Source organism: Argopecten irradians, chromosome 2, assembly GCF_041381155.1.
Source record: "Argopecten irradians isolate NY chromosome 2, Ai_NY, whole genome shotgun sequence".
In the NCBI taxonomy this organism is placed as follows: domain Eukaryota; kingdom Metazoa; phylum Mollusca; class Bivalvia; order Pectinida; family Pectinidae; genus Argopecten; species Argopecten irradians.
The window spans coordinates 69,964,022-69,982,121 of NC_091135.1; the positions used below are offsets into that span (position 1 = coordinate 69,964,022).

Here is an 18,100-nt window from a genome sequence, read left to right on the forward strand (position 1 = left end):
TAACGAAAGAAAACGCGCATTTTTCAATTCAAAAAGGGAGTGGTATCTAGGGCCAAACAAAGTAGAAGAGTCCACTAGTACAACACATGTCGGTATTTTTGTAGAAAAGTTCAGTCCTGGTCGCCTAGACATAAATTAAGTTGTGCGAAAGTTACGTGGGCAAAGCTTTGCTCTGATGCAATGTGATTTACAAGTCTGAAAGTCTACAAATCTATAGTTCTTCCAAGAGCGCTATTTGGCTGTGAGCTCTGGTTCTCGTTGTCCTCTAACGATTCACGTCGTTTAGAGACTACCCACCGTCTTTGCGCTAAACTTATGTAAAACTTCCCTATTCGTACTAGATCTGATATCGTTTTGGGTATGTTAGGTCGGACTTCGATTATATCTTATGTTGAACAATGCAAATTACGCTTTTTTGCTGCCTTATGTAACGTAAGGTCTCGATGTACTGTAAAGCAGTTGTTTTTAATACATTTATTTCATATGTATTTCAGTATTTACAAGTCCAAAAGAGGGTATATACCCGATATATGGTATTTATTCTATAAATACGATCTACAGTCATACTTGTAAGATACAAGCTACCTGTATCCCAAGTAAATTAATGTAGAAGCATATTGTAAAACATGTTTTGTTTGCAAAAGAAAACGAACAATGGGCACAGCGTCTGAGTCTAAATAGTGACCTGTGCAGATTTAAGTTAATTCACAGACAATTATTAGTTTCTATTCTCTGGCGCCTGTCACAGGCATCTCCAAATTTAGCTGAAAATTGTAAACGAGTCTCTAAACTATGGATTATTCCACCTGACTGCGAACTACATTGTGCTAGTTGCAGCTTATTTGCCCCAGATGCTGTCGCCCACTGTCTTTTAGACTGCAAGAGTCCTGAAGTAACGTCACTAAGAGAGTTTCTATACAAATATAGTGAATGTTTACCCAGTTCATGTATATGTAACTTTAGACCAAGCAGAAAGAGAAGATCAAATTACCACCATACTAGGTCGTCCTTCAGACGACATTGCTCTCGCTCTTGGTGAGGACAATGTAATTCTGTCTTTCATACGAGACTGTCTGTTTTTTTGCTGACAAGGCCTCAGCTTTAACATTTCAATAAGATTTTTTTGTTTTAATCTAACTAAATATATAGCTGTCTATTTTTGATATTATGTTATTGTATTCTACCGTAGCAGTCTCTCTTCAAACCTTCAATTTTTTTTTAAATTTTTTTTCTTTTTTTTTCTTGTATATTTACCTTTCGCATTTGCTTATGTTTTGTTCTTCTTTATCCTGTTCATTATTATTTAAGTAACTCTTCAATTGGAGGAATAAAGATATGAATGAATAAGTGGTGAGAGAGTAATCAGAATATCACTATATATCGATATAGTCATAACCTCGGCCTAGGCCCTGGTTAGTCCGCTAAACCTGTCTATATTATTAGGCTTTTTCATTTTTTATTTATTTATTTTTTTTGCCTATATATTAGGCAAAAAAAAAAAGAAAAAAAAAGCCTAATAATATAGGCAGGTTTAGCGGACTAGGCCCTGGTGACAGAGTAATTAGAATATCACTATATATATATAGTTATAACTCCGGCCTAGGCAATGGTGACAAAGTTGTTAGAATATTACTTTATACATAGTTATAACCCCGGCCTAGGCCGTGGTGACAGAGTTGTTAGAATATTACTATATATATAGTTATAACCCCGGCCTAGGCCGTGGTGACAGAGTTGTTAGAATATTACTATATATATAGTTATAACCCCGGCCTAGGCCGTGGTGACAGAGTTTAGAATATTACTATATATATAGTTATAACCCCGGCCTAGGCTATGGTGACAGAGTTGTTAGAATATTACTATATATATATAGTTATAACTCCGGCCTAGGCCGTGGTGACAGAGTTGTTAGAATATTACTATATATATATAGTTATAACTCCGGCCTAGGCCGTGGTGACAGAGTTGTTAGAATATTACTATATATATATAGTTATAACTCCGGCCTAGGCCGTGGTGACAGAGTTGTTAGAATATTACTATATATATAGTTATAATCCCTTAGGCCGAGTTATTTGGTGATTTTTTTCGATAACCTAGTCTATATACACAGTGTCTACATGGATAAGGGTGGCTAACAATTTACTACTGTCATCAAACTAGGATTAACTTGTCGAACATTCCACAACTCTACCTTAGACTCTGGGTTGTAGCAACTTGTAGATTTCTACATGAATATTTCCTCAGGGCAGTGGGCATAGAAAAACCTTAGAAGTATTGAGTTAATTTATTATCAGCCATATTTATTTGTCTTCATATGGCCTAGCTGTTGAATTGGTCTGTCTTACAACAGTCGTCCTATGGCCTATTTGTTGAATTGGTATCTTTTATAACGATCTTCCTATTGCCTAGTTGTTGAATTGGTTTCGATCCTAGATGCCAGTCTTCCTATGGCCTAGTTGTTGAATTGGTCTCCTTGACGCCAGTCTTCCTATGGCCTAGTTGTTGAATTGGTCTCCTAGATGCCAGTCTTCCTATGGCCTAGTTGTTGAATTGGTCTCTTTTATACCGTCTTCCTATTGCCTAGTTGTTGAATTGATCTCCTTGATGCCAGTCTTCCTATTGCCTAGTTGTTGAATTGGTCTCCTTGACATCGGTCTTCCTATGGCCTAGTTGTTGAATTGGTCTCCTAGATGCCAGTCATCCTATGGCCTAGTTGTTAAATTGATCTCCTTGATGCCAGTCTTCCTATGGCCTAGTTGTTGAATTTGTCTCCTTGATGGCAGTCTCCCTATGGCCTAGTTGTTGCATTGGTCTCCTAGATGCCAGTCTTCCTATGGCCTAGTCGTTGAATTTGTCTCCTTGACATCAGTCATCCTATGTCCTAGTTGTTGAATTGGTTTCCTTGATGCCAGTCTTCCTATGGCCTAGTTGTTGAATTTGTCTCCTTGATGCCAGTCCTCCTATGGCCTAGTTGTTGGATTGGTCTCCTAGATGCCAGTCTTCCTATGGCCTAGTTGTTGACTTTGTCTCCTTGATGCCAGTCTTCCTATGGCCTAGTTGTTGAATTGGTCTCCTTGGCACCTGTTCTTAAATGCCACTGGTTTGTCCCGGCAGTTATTGCCTCTAAGTCATCCTTGACCCTTGTGTTAGTATGACCTTGGCATTTATTGTTTTTGTGTCCTTTAACAACAGTCTGGTAAAAACTGGATCCGTTATCGAAATTCAGTTCACATTCAGTAACAGAAAATCGTATAGATTTGTAACTGTATTCGTTATAAATATAGATCTGATCTGGCTTGTTCAACAACTTCCGGTGTTTTGAAACAATGAATTTGCATACTGTATGCAAACTAAGAATATTCGATATTGTTCCTATCGTGTTTGAAATCTAATGGTATATACCCAACACAGTGTATCGATTGATCGTACATATAACCATAGCGCTATCGAATTGAGCGACTCCTATATATTGATGTTCGCTGGCCAAGGTATGTGGCCGTGGTGTCTCCATTATGTGTACCCAGGAGTGTTAATTAACCAGCCTTATATTACATCGTCATTACTTATGGCTATTTGTAGCATTAAATTTATGTCGAGATATCATATATTAATTGTGTATATGTTTGAATATATAGTTTTCTGTCAATAATAATTTCAATCTAAAGCTACTCCAGCTATACCGTAGATCGTGTCAACAGTCACTGACTGTTCTAACGGTACTATTGAACCTATACGGTAGAGCGGGTACGATTTGTGTGTGTGTGTGTGTGTGTGAATACTGGTAACCCGTGATTATAATGTGTACTCTGTTAAATACTACCACCACAGAGTGCCTATACAATAACAATCAGACGTGACAAACATTAACTTATCTTACATACACTCGGACCGTGTCGGTGGCGAAGTGGTCGGATGGCGGTCATTACAGCAAAGAGTCATGAACTGGAAGAGGTTACTGAAGTTGACTTTGGTATTGATGTGTATATATACCTTTGGGAATGCATTCATTGTATTTGTACGTTACGTGCAACTGATAACAAATGAATTATACGAATGTGAAAACGTGGTGGGCATCGATGTGACGTCACTTCCAAGACAACAGTGGTTGATGGTAGATTCAGCAAGAAGGGGTGATATTTGGTACTTCTCTGCATTCTACACTGGTCCGGATATAGAAAATCCGACGAGCAGGACGAAAATTTGGATATCAGGCGCACAGAACATCCGCATGGTCAGCGAAAGCTTGTATTGTCAGTTTTGGATTCAGCATGCAGATTCGACAGTATTAACCACCAGGGTAAAACCAGCCCTGATACGAGAACATCGTTCCTTAAGGTAAAACTGGGTGTATGTTACCTGTATACATAAATATATATATATGACCAAAAACCACTAGCCGCCGTAAGGCTATCAGAAAGGGTCAGCTTATCAGTTAGGTGTATTCCGGGACTGGATTGGGTCGGCGGCCCGTGACCAGCTCACAAATATGATAGCGCAATCTGAAGAGCATTCGACTAGTGTTCATAGGTCCTGGGTTATAACTCCGGTTTGGTAGTTATATTTTCTCCTAGCCTGTAAAAAATTACGACCAATGGCAGTGGTATAAGAGTATCGTAAATCTTCTAGTGAAAAGGCATCAAGAAAGGGAGTGTTTATGTAGCGATCACTAGCGGAATAAGTCAGGGTCGGTCATCGCGATCGGGTACTGGACATTAGCTCAATCAGTAGATCTAGAGCATCCAGCTAATGTTCGGCCATTATGGGTTCGAATCCCAGTCTGGTCGCTAGAAATGGACTGTTCTATGTCGTCCATTTTCTTTAAGGACTCGTTGTCTGACCATTGTTTTATCCCTCAGTTATAAACACGATAATCCCACAACCACTTTTATGGAGGTAGCCAAACTTTGTGAGGAATGGCGCTTTTTGGACAAATTCTTGAAGAAATTTGTATCAGGCAGATGTAGCGCCCATATCTGTTGGCCTCGAGACATTTGTGTGTCTCTTTATCATACAAACAGACACATGCGGCCCCCAAAGTCGGATATTAACCGTGTGTTATGGTCGCTGATATTTGTACAACAGGGTGTGTAATCAGTGACGGCAAACAAATGACAATTCCCAGTCGTATAAACTTCAAATACACGCCGTATGTATCACTGGTACAGGTCTGATAGCAAGGGGCGGGAGGTTCTTTATGTAAAACTCAATGGCTTACATTGTACAGCACATGATAAACTCACAAATTATAATCTGCAATATTTTTAAACGGTTTTACATGTAGTAACGTGTTGTGCAATGGACATTTCATGTATAGACGTTTTTGAGTTATTGGCTGCATCCATAACAATGATTGAGATCCAATAGGTACATTCCCTTGGTATAAAGTGTAGCAAAGGGTCTCATGGAAAATCTGCGGCAGGAATGCGACTAAACGAAAATCGGAGGCGTGCGATTTGATTTATAGTTTTATAAGCTGTTTCCTTGTTTGTAGATTACGTAACCCTCGACATGTTGATTCAGACTTAAAAGGCGATACATACTTCATTCGTTCTAGCGATAAGCACTTGTGTTCGGCCATTTTACGGGTATACATGTATACAAGCTTTTGTATCAGGAGTTATATGGGAATATCGTTTAACCCTGTATAGTTAAAGGAACAGTCAGTGGAGGCTTATTCTGTTACATAGCCACGGAGCAAAATAAAGCAGAAATGCATTGTTCTACATTTCTCATGAAACATACATGTATAAACATAAAATATTGAAAAAAAATCCACGACATTGTGAAGTATTTTAATTGAAACCGTTTAAATTCCAAATCGTATATGTACGCTGTCCTTATCATACCCGAGCCAATGTCACGTAAGTTTAACAAATGCAATATCTTATCACTGAGGGGTTACAGAAATTGTTTTTTAGACAGGAGCATATGTCTGATAAGCTAAGCACACTACTTTAAGAGCGATTTCACAGTGGGCTACCATACATATCCAGGCGCGGATCCAAGGGGGGGCGGACCCGGCGTGGGCCCCCCCCCCCCCCCCCCCCTAAAATAGGAGAGAGAGAAAAAAAAAGAAAAAGGAAAAAGAAGGGAAAAAGAAAGAGGGGAAGGAAGGAAAAGAAGGAAGAAAGAAAAAAAGAGGGAAAAAGGGAAAAAAATTAAGGAATTAGATAAAGAGTGAGAATTAGACAGAAAGCTCCATTTCCTACCTTTACCGTTTGATGTTATCATTTTAAAATCTAAATGTATTCGACTTTGTGGTACATACATGCATGAACATACTTGTATCCAGGCGCAATGGAATAATTATAATTTTTTTTCGTGTAAGTTAAGGTTTTATCTCCATCGCTTAAAAGGTACAATGTAAATCCCTTCAAGTATTTACTTTTTCAAAAAAAAAAAAAACCCGATAAAATCCCAATATATTAGATAATTTATTGTCATTAATATTCAATATTGACAGGTTATATCTCGATATCCTTAGCAATAAAAGAAAAGGGGCAGGGGGTGGGTGGAAAGAATTGTAGCTGGCCATGAGTATTCGCTGGTTGACTATATATATCATTCCCTTCGTTTTCCAGGTTGTAAATGATATATTACACATTTTTGAATCAGCATTAAAGTCCTGTATTAAATCCGACTATCAATTCACAAATGTGTGCGTACTTTCAAAACGCCAGTTACAAGATCACTACTGACGCCGAATGCTTCTAGAAGCCTTTATTTGTCCTAAGAAAATTGTGTGTAAAGAAAAAAGTGGAATGCGACAGAAAATGAGAGCTTCTAGGGTCTGGGTGCACCCCATGGCCAGATGCCTTCCTTTTTTGTTTCAATAAAAACATATCTTAACGATAATGTTATAAGATAGGCAAACGATGTTAAAAAATTAATGCACATGACAAAAGGCTCCCTATTACAAAACAGGATGATAGCAATGGCTCCTGGCACCTTATGGCCATAGACAAGACCACTAACCTTCTTTTCTTTCATTGTCCTATACACGAATTATGAAGATTGTGTAAGTTAGGGAAAATAAATTATCTAATCTGACAGATAATGTATAAAAGTAAAAGCTTATATCGTTAAAAAAGTTCACATACACTTTCATTAGTCCTATAAAAACCTTCAATAGGCGGACCCTAGCTGCAATATTGTAGCTCAAAAGACTTTTAGACTGAAAATGGTGTCTTCTTTAGAGCTACAATTGTTCCCTATTACTTCAAAACCTTCAAAAAAGTATGAAAAACTGTGCCCGAGTGATTTTCGGAGGCAGTGCTCCACTACGATACATAGGGACCAATTCGTACCCGGCCTAAAGGCATAGTAGGCCGGGTAAGTATATTCGTTCTAGGCGGCCCCCAGACCCCCATCCTTTTCTTTGCTTCGTGCCTCTATGAATAGATATTCAGATTTTAGGCAGTGCAATTCTATAACTTTATATTCAAAATATGACATTAGACGTCAAAAATAATAAACGAACATTTTTACATGGCTTCAATTATTTTTTGGAAAAAGTGTACATTTATTCGAGGGCTTCTGGGGGCCTAGGCGGCCCCCAGACCCCCGCCCTTCTTCGCTTTAAATGTCCATATAAATATTAAGATTTTGATATTGCAATTCTGTAAGTAAAAAAAATTCAATCAAAACTTCAAATAAAAAATATGACTCGAAAACCATAAATAAACATCCTTAAATGGCTTCAATTATTTTCTGAGAATGCAGGATTTTGCACCATTTATTCGAGAGCTTCTGGGGGCCTAGGCGGCCCCCAGACCCCTCGCCTGATTTGCTTTGTCCCACGCCCCCTCTAACCTCAAAACCTAAATCCGCCCCTGATATCAGTCGGGTATTCTATAATTACAATAATACCCCATGTGATTCCGATCGTATTGGTGTATATATATGTTTTACAACACGTTGGTGGGGACGGAACTTGTTATTATAGTATTATCTACCATCGCTATCATACAGCTAGTAACAATATGTGGTTACATGTAGTAACAATATGTGGTTATTCTTTAGCGATATTTCACAGAATAGAAAACCGTTGAAATGTACATATACATGTGTGTACGTATCGTGGTATTGTAATAAAATATTAGAATGGTTGTTTTGAATTGTTTCGCTGTGACCATTCGGTAAATCTTCCATGGAGACTTTCACAACGGAGATGACGTCGTTGTGATATATTTCGAATAAAAGGACGAAATCTAAAGATGAAGATTAATTTTCCAAATATAAATTTATTAAATATAACTGTATCTAGAAGTCGGTAGGCGATTTCCGGAGTATCCGAAAATCGACCCGTGTCGTCAAAGCTCTAGCCCACAACTCCTCACAAAGCATTACAAAGAGGAGTGAATAACAAAAACACAGAAGATAAACAGATGGCATTAAGAATTCAAGTGTCAGTGGTCTGACAGGTCTTCCAATGTCCTGGGTATAAGTGTCATACCTGGTTGGACCGGTCTCCTTAATACTACTCAATAGACACCATACGTTAAATGGATATAATTATTACAGATTTACATATGTAGTCCGACAACAATAAATCAAAGAATTACGAATAACAATAGCAAAAGTAAAATGAATTGATCATAGAACTTCAGTACAATGTTATTACATGTTAAAATGAATTAGCTTAATTTTGTAATCAAAATCTCGAATAATATAATAAATCGAACGTACACAAATGTTCTAATAAGCATTTTTTCCTTATGAAAGAGATAATGAAATGCTATGACCATTCGGTAAATCTTCCATGGAGACAATGAAATGCTGTGAACATTCGGTAAATCTTCCATGGAGACAATGAAATGCTGTGACCATTCGGTAAGTCTTCCATGGAGACAATGAAATGCTGTCACCATTCGGTAAATCTTCCATGGAGACAATGAAATGCTGTGACCATTCGGTAAGTCTTCCATGGAGACAATGAAATGCTATGACCATTCGGTAAATCTTCCATGGAGACAATGAAATACTGTGACCATTCGGTAAATCTTCCATGGAGACAATGAAATGCTGTGACCATTCGGTAAGTCTTCCATGGAGACAATGAAATGCTGTGACCATTCGGTAAATCTTCCATGGAGACAATGAAATGCTGTGACCATTCGGTAAATCTTCCATGGAGACAATGAAATGCTGTGACCATTCGGTAAGTCTTCCATTGAGACAATGAAATGCTGTGACCATTCGGTAATCTTCCATGGAGACAATGAAATGCTGTGACCATTCGGTAAATCTTCCATGGAGACAATGAAATGCTGTGACCATTCGGTAAATCTTCCATGGAGACAATGAAATGCTGTGACCATTCGGTAAGTCTTCCATGAGACAATGAAATGCTGTGACCATTCGGTAAATCTTCCATGGAGACAATGAAATGCTGTGACCATTCGGTAAATCTTCCATGGAGACAATGAAATGCTGTGACCATTCGGTAAATCTTCCATGGAGACAATGAAATGCTGTGACCATTCGGTAATCTTCCATGGAGACAATGAAATGCTGTGACCATTCGGTAAATCTTCCATGGAGACAATGAAATGCTGTGACCATTCGGTAAATCTTCCATGGAGACAATGAAATGCTGTGACCATTCGGTAAATCTTCCATGGAGACAATGAAATGCTATGACCATTCGGTAAATCTTCCATGGAGACAATGAAATGCTGTGACCATTCGGTAAATCTTCCATGGAGACAATGAAATGCTGTGACCATTCGGTAAATCTTCCATGGAGACAATGAAATGCTGTGACCATTCGGTAAATCTTCCATGGAGACAATGAAATGCTGTGACCATTCGGTAAATCTTCCATGGAGACAATGAAATGCTGTGACCATTCGGTAAATCTTCCATGGAGACAATGAAATGCTGTGACCATTCGGTAAAATCTTCCATGGAGACAATGAAATGCTGTGACCATTCGGTAAAATCTTCCATGGAGACAATGAAATGCTGTGACCATTCGGTAAATCTTCCATGGAGACAATGAAATGCGTGCGTAAAGCATGGACTGGACGATAATTGTTGTAGTGTCTTCCGTGACTTTAGGACATTTCTATACTTGTATATTACATGTATGTATGCGTTTCACCTTGGTACAACTGGCGTGTGGGTTATACCAAGGATATATACACGACGAGAGGTGTCCCGACATACAAAAAATGTAAAAGTACATGTGTTTATATGTTGTAAAGAATAAACTTGTTTTTGATCAAAGATGGAGTAGTAAAATTATCTAACCCCGTTAATGAAGAGAAGTGGAGGTGATAGTTTCTGTATAAACTGTTCTAGTCCAATAAACACTTCCTCATCTTGAGGTACAATATGTACTAATCTGATCCTGATACTATCAAACGAGTCCGTCAAGGAAGTCAGCACAAGTTTTCCTCGTTTGTAGAGTCTCTAGTTAGAGTCTTTTTCCGGTCCTATACTTTCAAATGCTGTTTCCGAAGGGATATGATTAACACGAAAAAGTACTCGAAGTTCCAGATTTTCGTGTTGGGAATACAAAATCGAATATTTATTCAACAAATAGAGTAAAAGACTCGCCACATTTTTATCATACAGCGTAAGAAGTGTTTGGAGGTGGAGTCTTAGTACCTCTCATCTAGACGTGGAGGGCTGAGTTCCGTTTAACTTTAAACTTAAATAAGGTCTTGGTTTGGCCACTTCTATTGCTTATTACAACATGCATATGGCTATTGATAGTGAATCTTGCAATACCCCAATTATTTTGTATTCTCTATATTTCCCCCGTTCCAAAGATTACATATATGGAATAACATAACTGTCATTCTTGTCACAGCTAATATTCCTTCAGTAATTTGGGAACCGCCGATGACTTCGATAATGCTACATTTGTATAGTGTGCGTATTTAGAGAAATTATTATTATCTAAAGACGAAGGAGATGTACACGATCGTCATTCCGTGAAGGACCGTTTAAGAAGAAAATAAAAACACTAAAGTTACAATAACACATCTAAACGTGGACACTGCTAGTGTATTCAGGACTAATATACATATATTGAGCTTCATTCGATTTGATGCAAATGTTTATAAAATTGATGAGTTCTGCCATGTGAGTGAAGTATAGTATATTAATTGTTGACGTCATTGATAGATGTGTCCTGCTTTAATGAAAGGATTCGTATTGTCAGATTTTAGATTTATGTGTAGATATTTGAAATAATGAAAGCTGTGGGTAGTATTTACATATGATATCAGTTATATATGTGTATGTGCACATATATTTTACTCTGGGTAGTATTTACATATGATATCAGTTATATATGTGTATATGCACATATATTTTACTCTGGGTAGTATTTACATATGATATCAGTTATATATGTGTATATGCACATATATTTTACTCTGGGTAGTATTTACATATGATATCAGTTATATATGTGTATGTGCACATATATTTTACTCTGGGTAGTATTTACATATGATATCAGTTATATATGTGTATATGCACATATATTTTACTCTGGGTAGTATTATTTACATATGATATCAGTTATATATATAATGTGTATATGCATATGATATCAGTTATATATGTGTATATGCACATATATTTTACTCTGGGTAGTATTTACATATGATGTCAGTTATATATATAAATGCACATATAAATGTGCACACATATTTTACGCCGATTTAGTACGTATGATTAAACATTGGTGTTAAATCGATAATTAAAATTGAAAATTGATAATTAATTTTGAAACTTATTTTTACATACTATACGGTATAGTATCAAGGTTACTATGCTAATGTCGCCTGCTTGATATATATATAGAATCCTGCAACAATATCAACCTTTGATGTTATGGATGTTATCATGTGATGTTGACATTCATTCTTGGCTTCTTTGATGTTGGGTGTTCCAATAATATTCTGCTACTCTCTAATTGTAATGATGTAATCAATGAATGATCTAACTGTTATCAATATGGGTATGTTATATCAATCTAACTGGTATCGACATGGGTATGTTATTGTTACCTGTATATCAATCTAACTGCTATCGATATGATTATGTAATTGTTACCTTCAATCTAACTGCTATCGATATGATTATGTAATTGTTACCTTCAATCTAACTGCTATCGATATGATTATGTAATTGTTACCTTCAATCTAACTGCTATCGATATGATTATGTAATTGTTACCTTCAATCTAACTGGTATCGACATGGGTATGTTATTGTTACCTGTATATCAATCTAACTGCTATCGATATGATTATTTAATTGTTACCTTCAATCTAACTGCTATCGATATGATTATGTAATTGTTACCTTCAATCTAACTGCTATCGATATGATTATGTAATTGTTACCTTCAATCTAACTGGTATCGACATGGGTATGTTATTGTTACCTGTATATCAATCTAACTGCTATCGATATGGTTATGTTATCGTTACCATCAATTTGTTTCGAGACTTATATTAAACCCTTCGTGTTTTCCAGATATGCCGCTGCCTATTTCACCTGCAATGTGCCTTACAATATGAAACCAGTTGGAGTTTCCTTGACAACTCAACGCTGCGAAAATCCGTCCAACTTTTTACCCATTCAGTATCCAGACAAACAAAAATGGCAGTTCACAGTGTGTGTCACTCCGCTCAACTTCCGGTATAGCAAAGCCTACGAATTAGTGGAAATGATCGAAATGAACCGGATATTGGGAGCAGACCATTTTGTATTTTACAATTACAGTACACATGAAAACGTAGACAAGGTTTTAAATTATTATATTGATATAGGACTTGTCGAAGTGGTGCAATGGCATCTACCAATGAGGGTCGATGTTTGGCCAAAGGTCAAAGGTCATACTACTGAAATCCATTATTTTGGCCAACTAGGTTCTTTAAATGACTGCCTTTATAGAAACAGGTACAAGAGCCAATATTTAGTCTACCAGGATCTGGACGAATTTATTTTTCCTTACAAACATAAAAACTGGAGTGAGATGATAGATTCTTTAGCAAAACGCAATGTTTATATGTTTAGAAATACATTCTTTCGCAAAGACTGGAACGATACTGACACAATGTTTGAAGGGAAAGATCTGGCGAAGCGATATAAATCTACTATTCTTTTGAAAACAATGAGAGAAGCGAAAATATTTGGTTTACGACAACGATCAAAATATATAATAAATCCACGGAAAGTTGACACCGTCGGAATCCACAATGTTTGGAAAGAACGGTCGGGATCTAGTTTACTAAATGTTCCACCGGATGTGGCTCTGATCCATCACTATAGAGACTGGGAAAATCCCAACGATAAGATGAAACGGGAGGAGGATCCGATAGCATTTCAGTATAAAGAGGATTTACTGGGACGATTAAAGAAAGTTTGGACAACTTTAAAAGACGTTAAGTTAGGCCCTCTAGGCTTCTGAAAATATTCCCTCGGACAGACGGCAATATCTCTAGTCGTTTTTTGTCGTGAAAATGGAACACGCAAATTCCCCCGGACAGACGGCAATATCTCTAGTCGTTTTTTGTCGTGAAAATGGAACACGCAAATTCCCTCGGACAGACGGCAATATCTCTAGTCGTTTTTTTGTCGTGAAAATGGAACACGCAAATTCCCTCGGACAGACGGCAATATCTCTAGTCGTTTTTGTCGTGAAAATGGAACACGCAACAAATGATAATATCTCCAATGAGTACATGATTACTGATGTACTACCTGTGGATGAAGAGTTCATACGTATACTGTCTGGCGTTTTTACCAGTAAATTATAAATACCCCCAATATGACAATAAGATTTAATACGCCTTGATAGTGGAAGGAGATCTTGTGCTTAACTTTATTTCTCCAAAGGGACATAACTTGCGATGGTTACAGCTGGGACAAGTGTCACTGTTGTTATCCCCCGCCCAACGAAGTTGGCGGGGGATATACAAATGGGTTCCGTCCGTCCGTCTGTCCGTCCGTACGAATGGTTTCCGGAGCATAACTCTAAAACCAGAAGAGATTTTTCCACGAAACTTTATACACACATTGGTCTTATGGTCTAGTAGTGCCTTTTGCTATTTTTAGGTTTTCATTTTTTGTATTTTTTCCGTAACCATGGAAACATTGCTGAAAATATCATATTTTTGTACCAGGTTCGTTTCCGGAGCACAACTCTAAAACCAGCAGAGATATTTCCATGAAACTTCATAGACACATTGTTCTTATGGTCTAGTAGTGCCTTTTGCTATTTTTAGGTTTTCATTTTTTGTACTTTTTCCGTAACCATGGAAACATTGCTGAAAATATCATATTTTTGTACCAGGTTCGTTTCCGCAGCATAACTGGAAAACCGGTTGAGATATATGCACGGAACTCCATAGACACATTAGTCTTATGGTCTAGTAGTGCCTTTTGCTATTTTAAGGTTTTCACTTTTTGTACTTTTTTCTGGAACCATGGAAACATTGCTGAAAATGGCAGATTTTTGTGTAAGAATCGTTTCCGGAGCACAACTCTAAAACCAGCAGAGATATTTCCATGAAACTTCATAGACACATTGTTCTTATGGTCTAGTAGTGCCTTTTGCTATTTTTAGGTTTTCACTTTTTGTGCTTTTTCCGTTACCATGGAAACATTGCTGAAAATATCATGGTAAATGGTAAATGTTACTTTGCAAAACTCCACCCATCTTTGTGTATATAGTCTAATATAAATGTCAATGCTGTATACCTGATTCAACAATTGCAGCCCCGCTCTACTTGAATTATACTCCATCTTTCTTTAGCTCAACTTCCTTTTTCCTGTTTTTTTTCATACACATAAGTCTCCACAATCAAACTTACTTCAGCTTTGATATCTCCATTGGCGGGGGATCTGAATGACTATGTCCTTGTTAATAATTAAGTCTATTTATGTATACATTGTTAGTATCACAGGGCGATTTGTTGAAACATTAATTTGGAGTACAAGTCATTTGAATTTTATTGTAGATGAGTTTTTTTTTAAAGTTAGTGTAATGGAAAATGTTCTGTCAAACATTGAATATAATATATACTACAAAATCCACTGCTCTACACATCTATAACTATGTGAAGGTATGTGATGTATAGTATTGTAGAGAAATAAGTTCTAAGAAATTCGGAATTTGCAAATCAATTCTCCATAGTTGAAATTGCGTGATACATGTATTCTTTTATAGTAAAAACTGCATAAAGTGTAGTTTCAGAAAATAGTGTTAAAATTGATGAGAAATAGTAATTTCGTTGAATCATTAATGTCATGAAGTATTGCATGCGTAGTTATCCTCAGGCGACACGAGTACACCCGTTAGTAGGAGAGAAAACTGTTTTATTTGATCATTCATTGCAAGTTATTATTAAAAGCTGATAAATAATGTACCAGTTGATAAAATGGTGACAATAAGTGTAACAGCGAAACACAGATCCAGAAATATGTAAGAGGGAGGTAGAAAGAATGGCTCATTACTCCAGTCTGTTCATACGTAATCACTACACCGTACGGGCCCTTGTCTAGTCACGTTAAATGGCACTTTTGTACCATTTCATTTATTTTATAAATTATTGAGGTTTCCCAGATTAAGTGGTTAACAAGTTGTTACGTGTATATATTTCGCAAACCTCGGTCGTTCCAGTTAACTGCTGTAACACTCTTTAAAGCACAAGGATTTGACACGTTGATATGACTTTGACTCTAGGAAACGTTTAAGTCCCTGTGCTTTAAAGTAGAATGCCGGATTCTGTCGAGTTTTGCCGAATGGCTGATACATGTATGCATGTATTGATTTACAATTGTTTAATTTGTACTGATATCATAAGTGAGCCGCAACCTTGAACGTCTTTTAATAATTATGTGTTGATTGGTTTTTTTTTTTTTTTTTAATTTTACAAGACCACTTCTTTACCTTGCTGTTAAATATAAATGTTTTCTATGCGCTCAAAACTGGTGTCACGGATGACCTTCCACGTAATACAAGTAACAACTTCTGCTTTCAATGTTGATTTCGCTTCTTGAAATAATGTGAAAAAAAGGTCAGTCAATATTTTGATGTGGCGCTCCCTAGAAAACGTGATTGATAATCAGACTTCACTAACGTGTATTTCAGTGCGATAACACTTTTAGTTCGGTATACCATATACACTCTATCACAAGAAGACCAAATATTGATATATTATCTGTAACATAAGGTTACATATACGAACCGGAGTCTGGCCCTGACACCAGGCTTTGACATACCAACACCGATGTTTTATCCTTTGGTCTTAAGTCTAGACGTTATACTACAGACAGAAGTCTGGTGTAGACAGAAGTCTGGTGTAGACAGAAGTCTGGTGTAGACAGAAGTCTGGTGTAGACAGAAGTCTGGTGTAGACAGAAGTCTGGTGTAGACAGGGTTTTTGGCTCCGACACTGACAGATATATAGACCGTGAACAAGGGAGAATCAGTGAAATTGATCTGTTTCTTGATTAATTGATTGATTGATTGATTGATTGATTGATTGATTGATTGATTGATTGATTGATGGTGCGTTACCAATAACGTAACTAACAAAATAATGATGAACAACTACAGTTATATTTTTATTTGTCAAAGCTCAGCACTGCAATTTTAATATATTGTATTTGAAATTCTAGCGAGTAATGTACTTTTATCCTTATGCTAGTCACTTTACAAGGGAGACAATCACTCTAGTTCATTTGTTTATGTATTAGTTAGAATGGTGTCGATGAGAGAGGAACTGTCTGGTTATAGTATTGGTTAGAATGGTGTCGATGAGAGAGGAACTGTCTGGTTGTAGTATTGGTTAGAATGGTGTCGATGAGAGAGGAACTGTCTGGTTATAGTATTGATTAGAATGGTGTCGATGAGAGAGGAACTGTCTGGTTGTAGTATTGGTTAGAATGGTGTCGATGAGAGAGGAACTGTCTGGTTGTAGTATTGGTTAGAATGGTGTCGATGAGAGAGGAACTGTCTGGTTATAGTATTGGTTAGAATGGTGTCGATGAGAGAGGAACTGTCTGGTTGTAGTATTGGTTAGAATGGTGTCGATGAGAGAGGAACTGTCTGGTTATAGTATTGATTAGAATGGTGTCGATGAGAGAGGAACTGTCTGGTTATAGTATTGATTAGAATGGTGTCGATGAGAGAGGAACTGTCTGGTTATAGTATTGGATAGAATGGTGTCGTTGAGAGAGGAACTGTCCGGTTATAGTATTGATTAGAATGGTGTCGATGAGAGAGGAACTGTCTGGTTATAGTATTGGTTAGAATGGTGTCGATGAGAGAGGAACTGTCTGGTTATAGTATTGGTTAGAATGGTGTCGATGAGAGAGGAACTGTCTGGTTATAGTATTGGTTAGAATGGTGTCGATGAGAGAGGAACTGTCTGGTTATAGTATTGGTTAGAATGGTGTCGATGAGAGAGGAACTGTCTGGTTATAGTATTGGTTAGAATGGTGTCGATGAGAGAGGAACTGTCTGGTTATATGTAGAAGTGATGGTTAGATGAGAGATTAATGAGAATTGACAAGTTTACAATATATAATTTGTAATGTCTGTTTTGTCTCCTAATCTTTTTTGAAAGGTGGTATTTTTGTAACGTTTATGCTTTATAAAAATGCTCCTCTAATTTGATAATTAACATAATGACTATACAGTCAAACCTCGATGATTCGAACTTCTGTATATAGATTAGAGGCAGTGAGAGTTACTTCCCTTTCTACACAACTTGAATTGAGAGTCCGTTAGTCACTGATTGATTTAATTTAATGTCGTTGTGTTTCATTATTGAGCTGTGAAACAGCGTATTTAAAACCTGTTTTTAATAAAAAAAAATCAGATCTGTCCTACTGTGTCGTCTTTGTGTTCCATTTAAGCATTGTTTGTCAAATTTTTAAATGCATTAGTGCGCAACATACATCGTTCATTCCACGATTCACAATAGACACATTAACGTTGCGTATCGATTTGGAAAAAATAATCCATTGGAAAAAATCAATGCAATCGTACGTGTAAACGTATTTCAGTTTATAAAGTAGTCTAGAAAATTTATTATAAGCATTGAAGTCACTATTTT

At 36.9% G+C, this 18,100-nt stretch overlaps 1 protein-coding gene across 3 annotated transcripts in view; it reads left to right on the top strand.

The window, feature by feature from the left end:
• LOC138316344 (beta-1,4-galactosyltransferase galt-1-like) overlaps nt 1-17,873 on the top strand; it is a 38,452-nt gene extending 20,579 nt beyond the window's left edge. For 2 of the 3 annotated variants that reach the window (XM_069258034.1, XM_069258035.1), the window contains exon 2: nt 12,507-17,873. In XM_069258034.1, the coding sequence (XP_069114135.1) occupies nt 12,507-13,443 (937 nt within the window). In that variant the 3' untranslated portion in view covers nt 13,444-17,873. Of the gene's footprint in view, nt 1-3,780; nt 4,342-12,506 lie in introns of those variants that run through there. The other variant, XM_069258036.1, reaches the window with a different exon arrangement.
• Nucleotides 17,874-18,100: the final 227 nt, after the last annotated feature.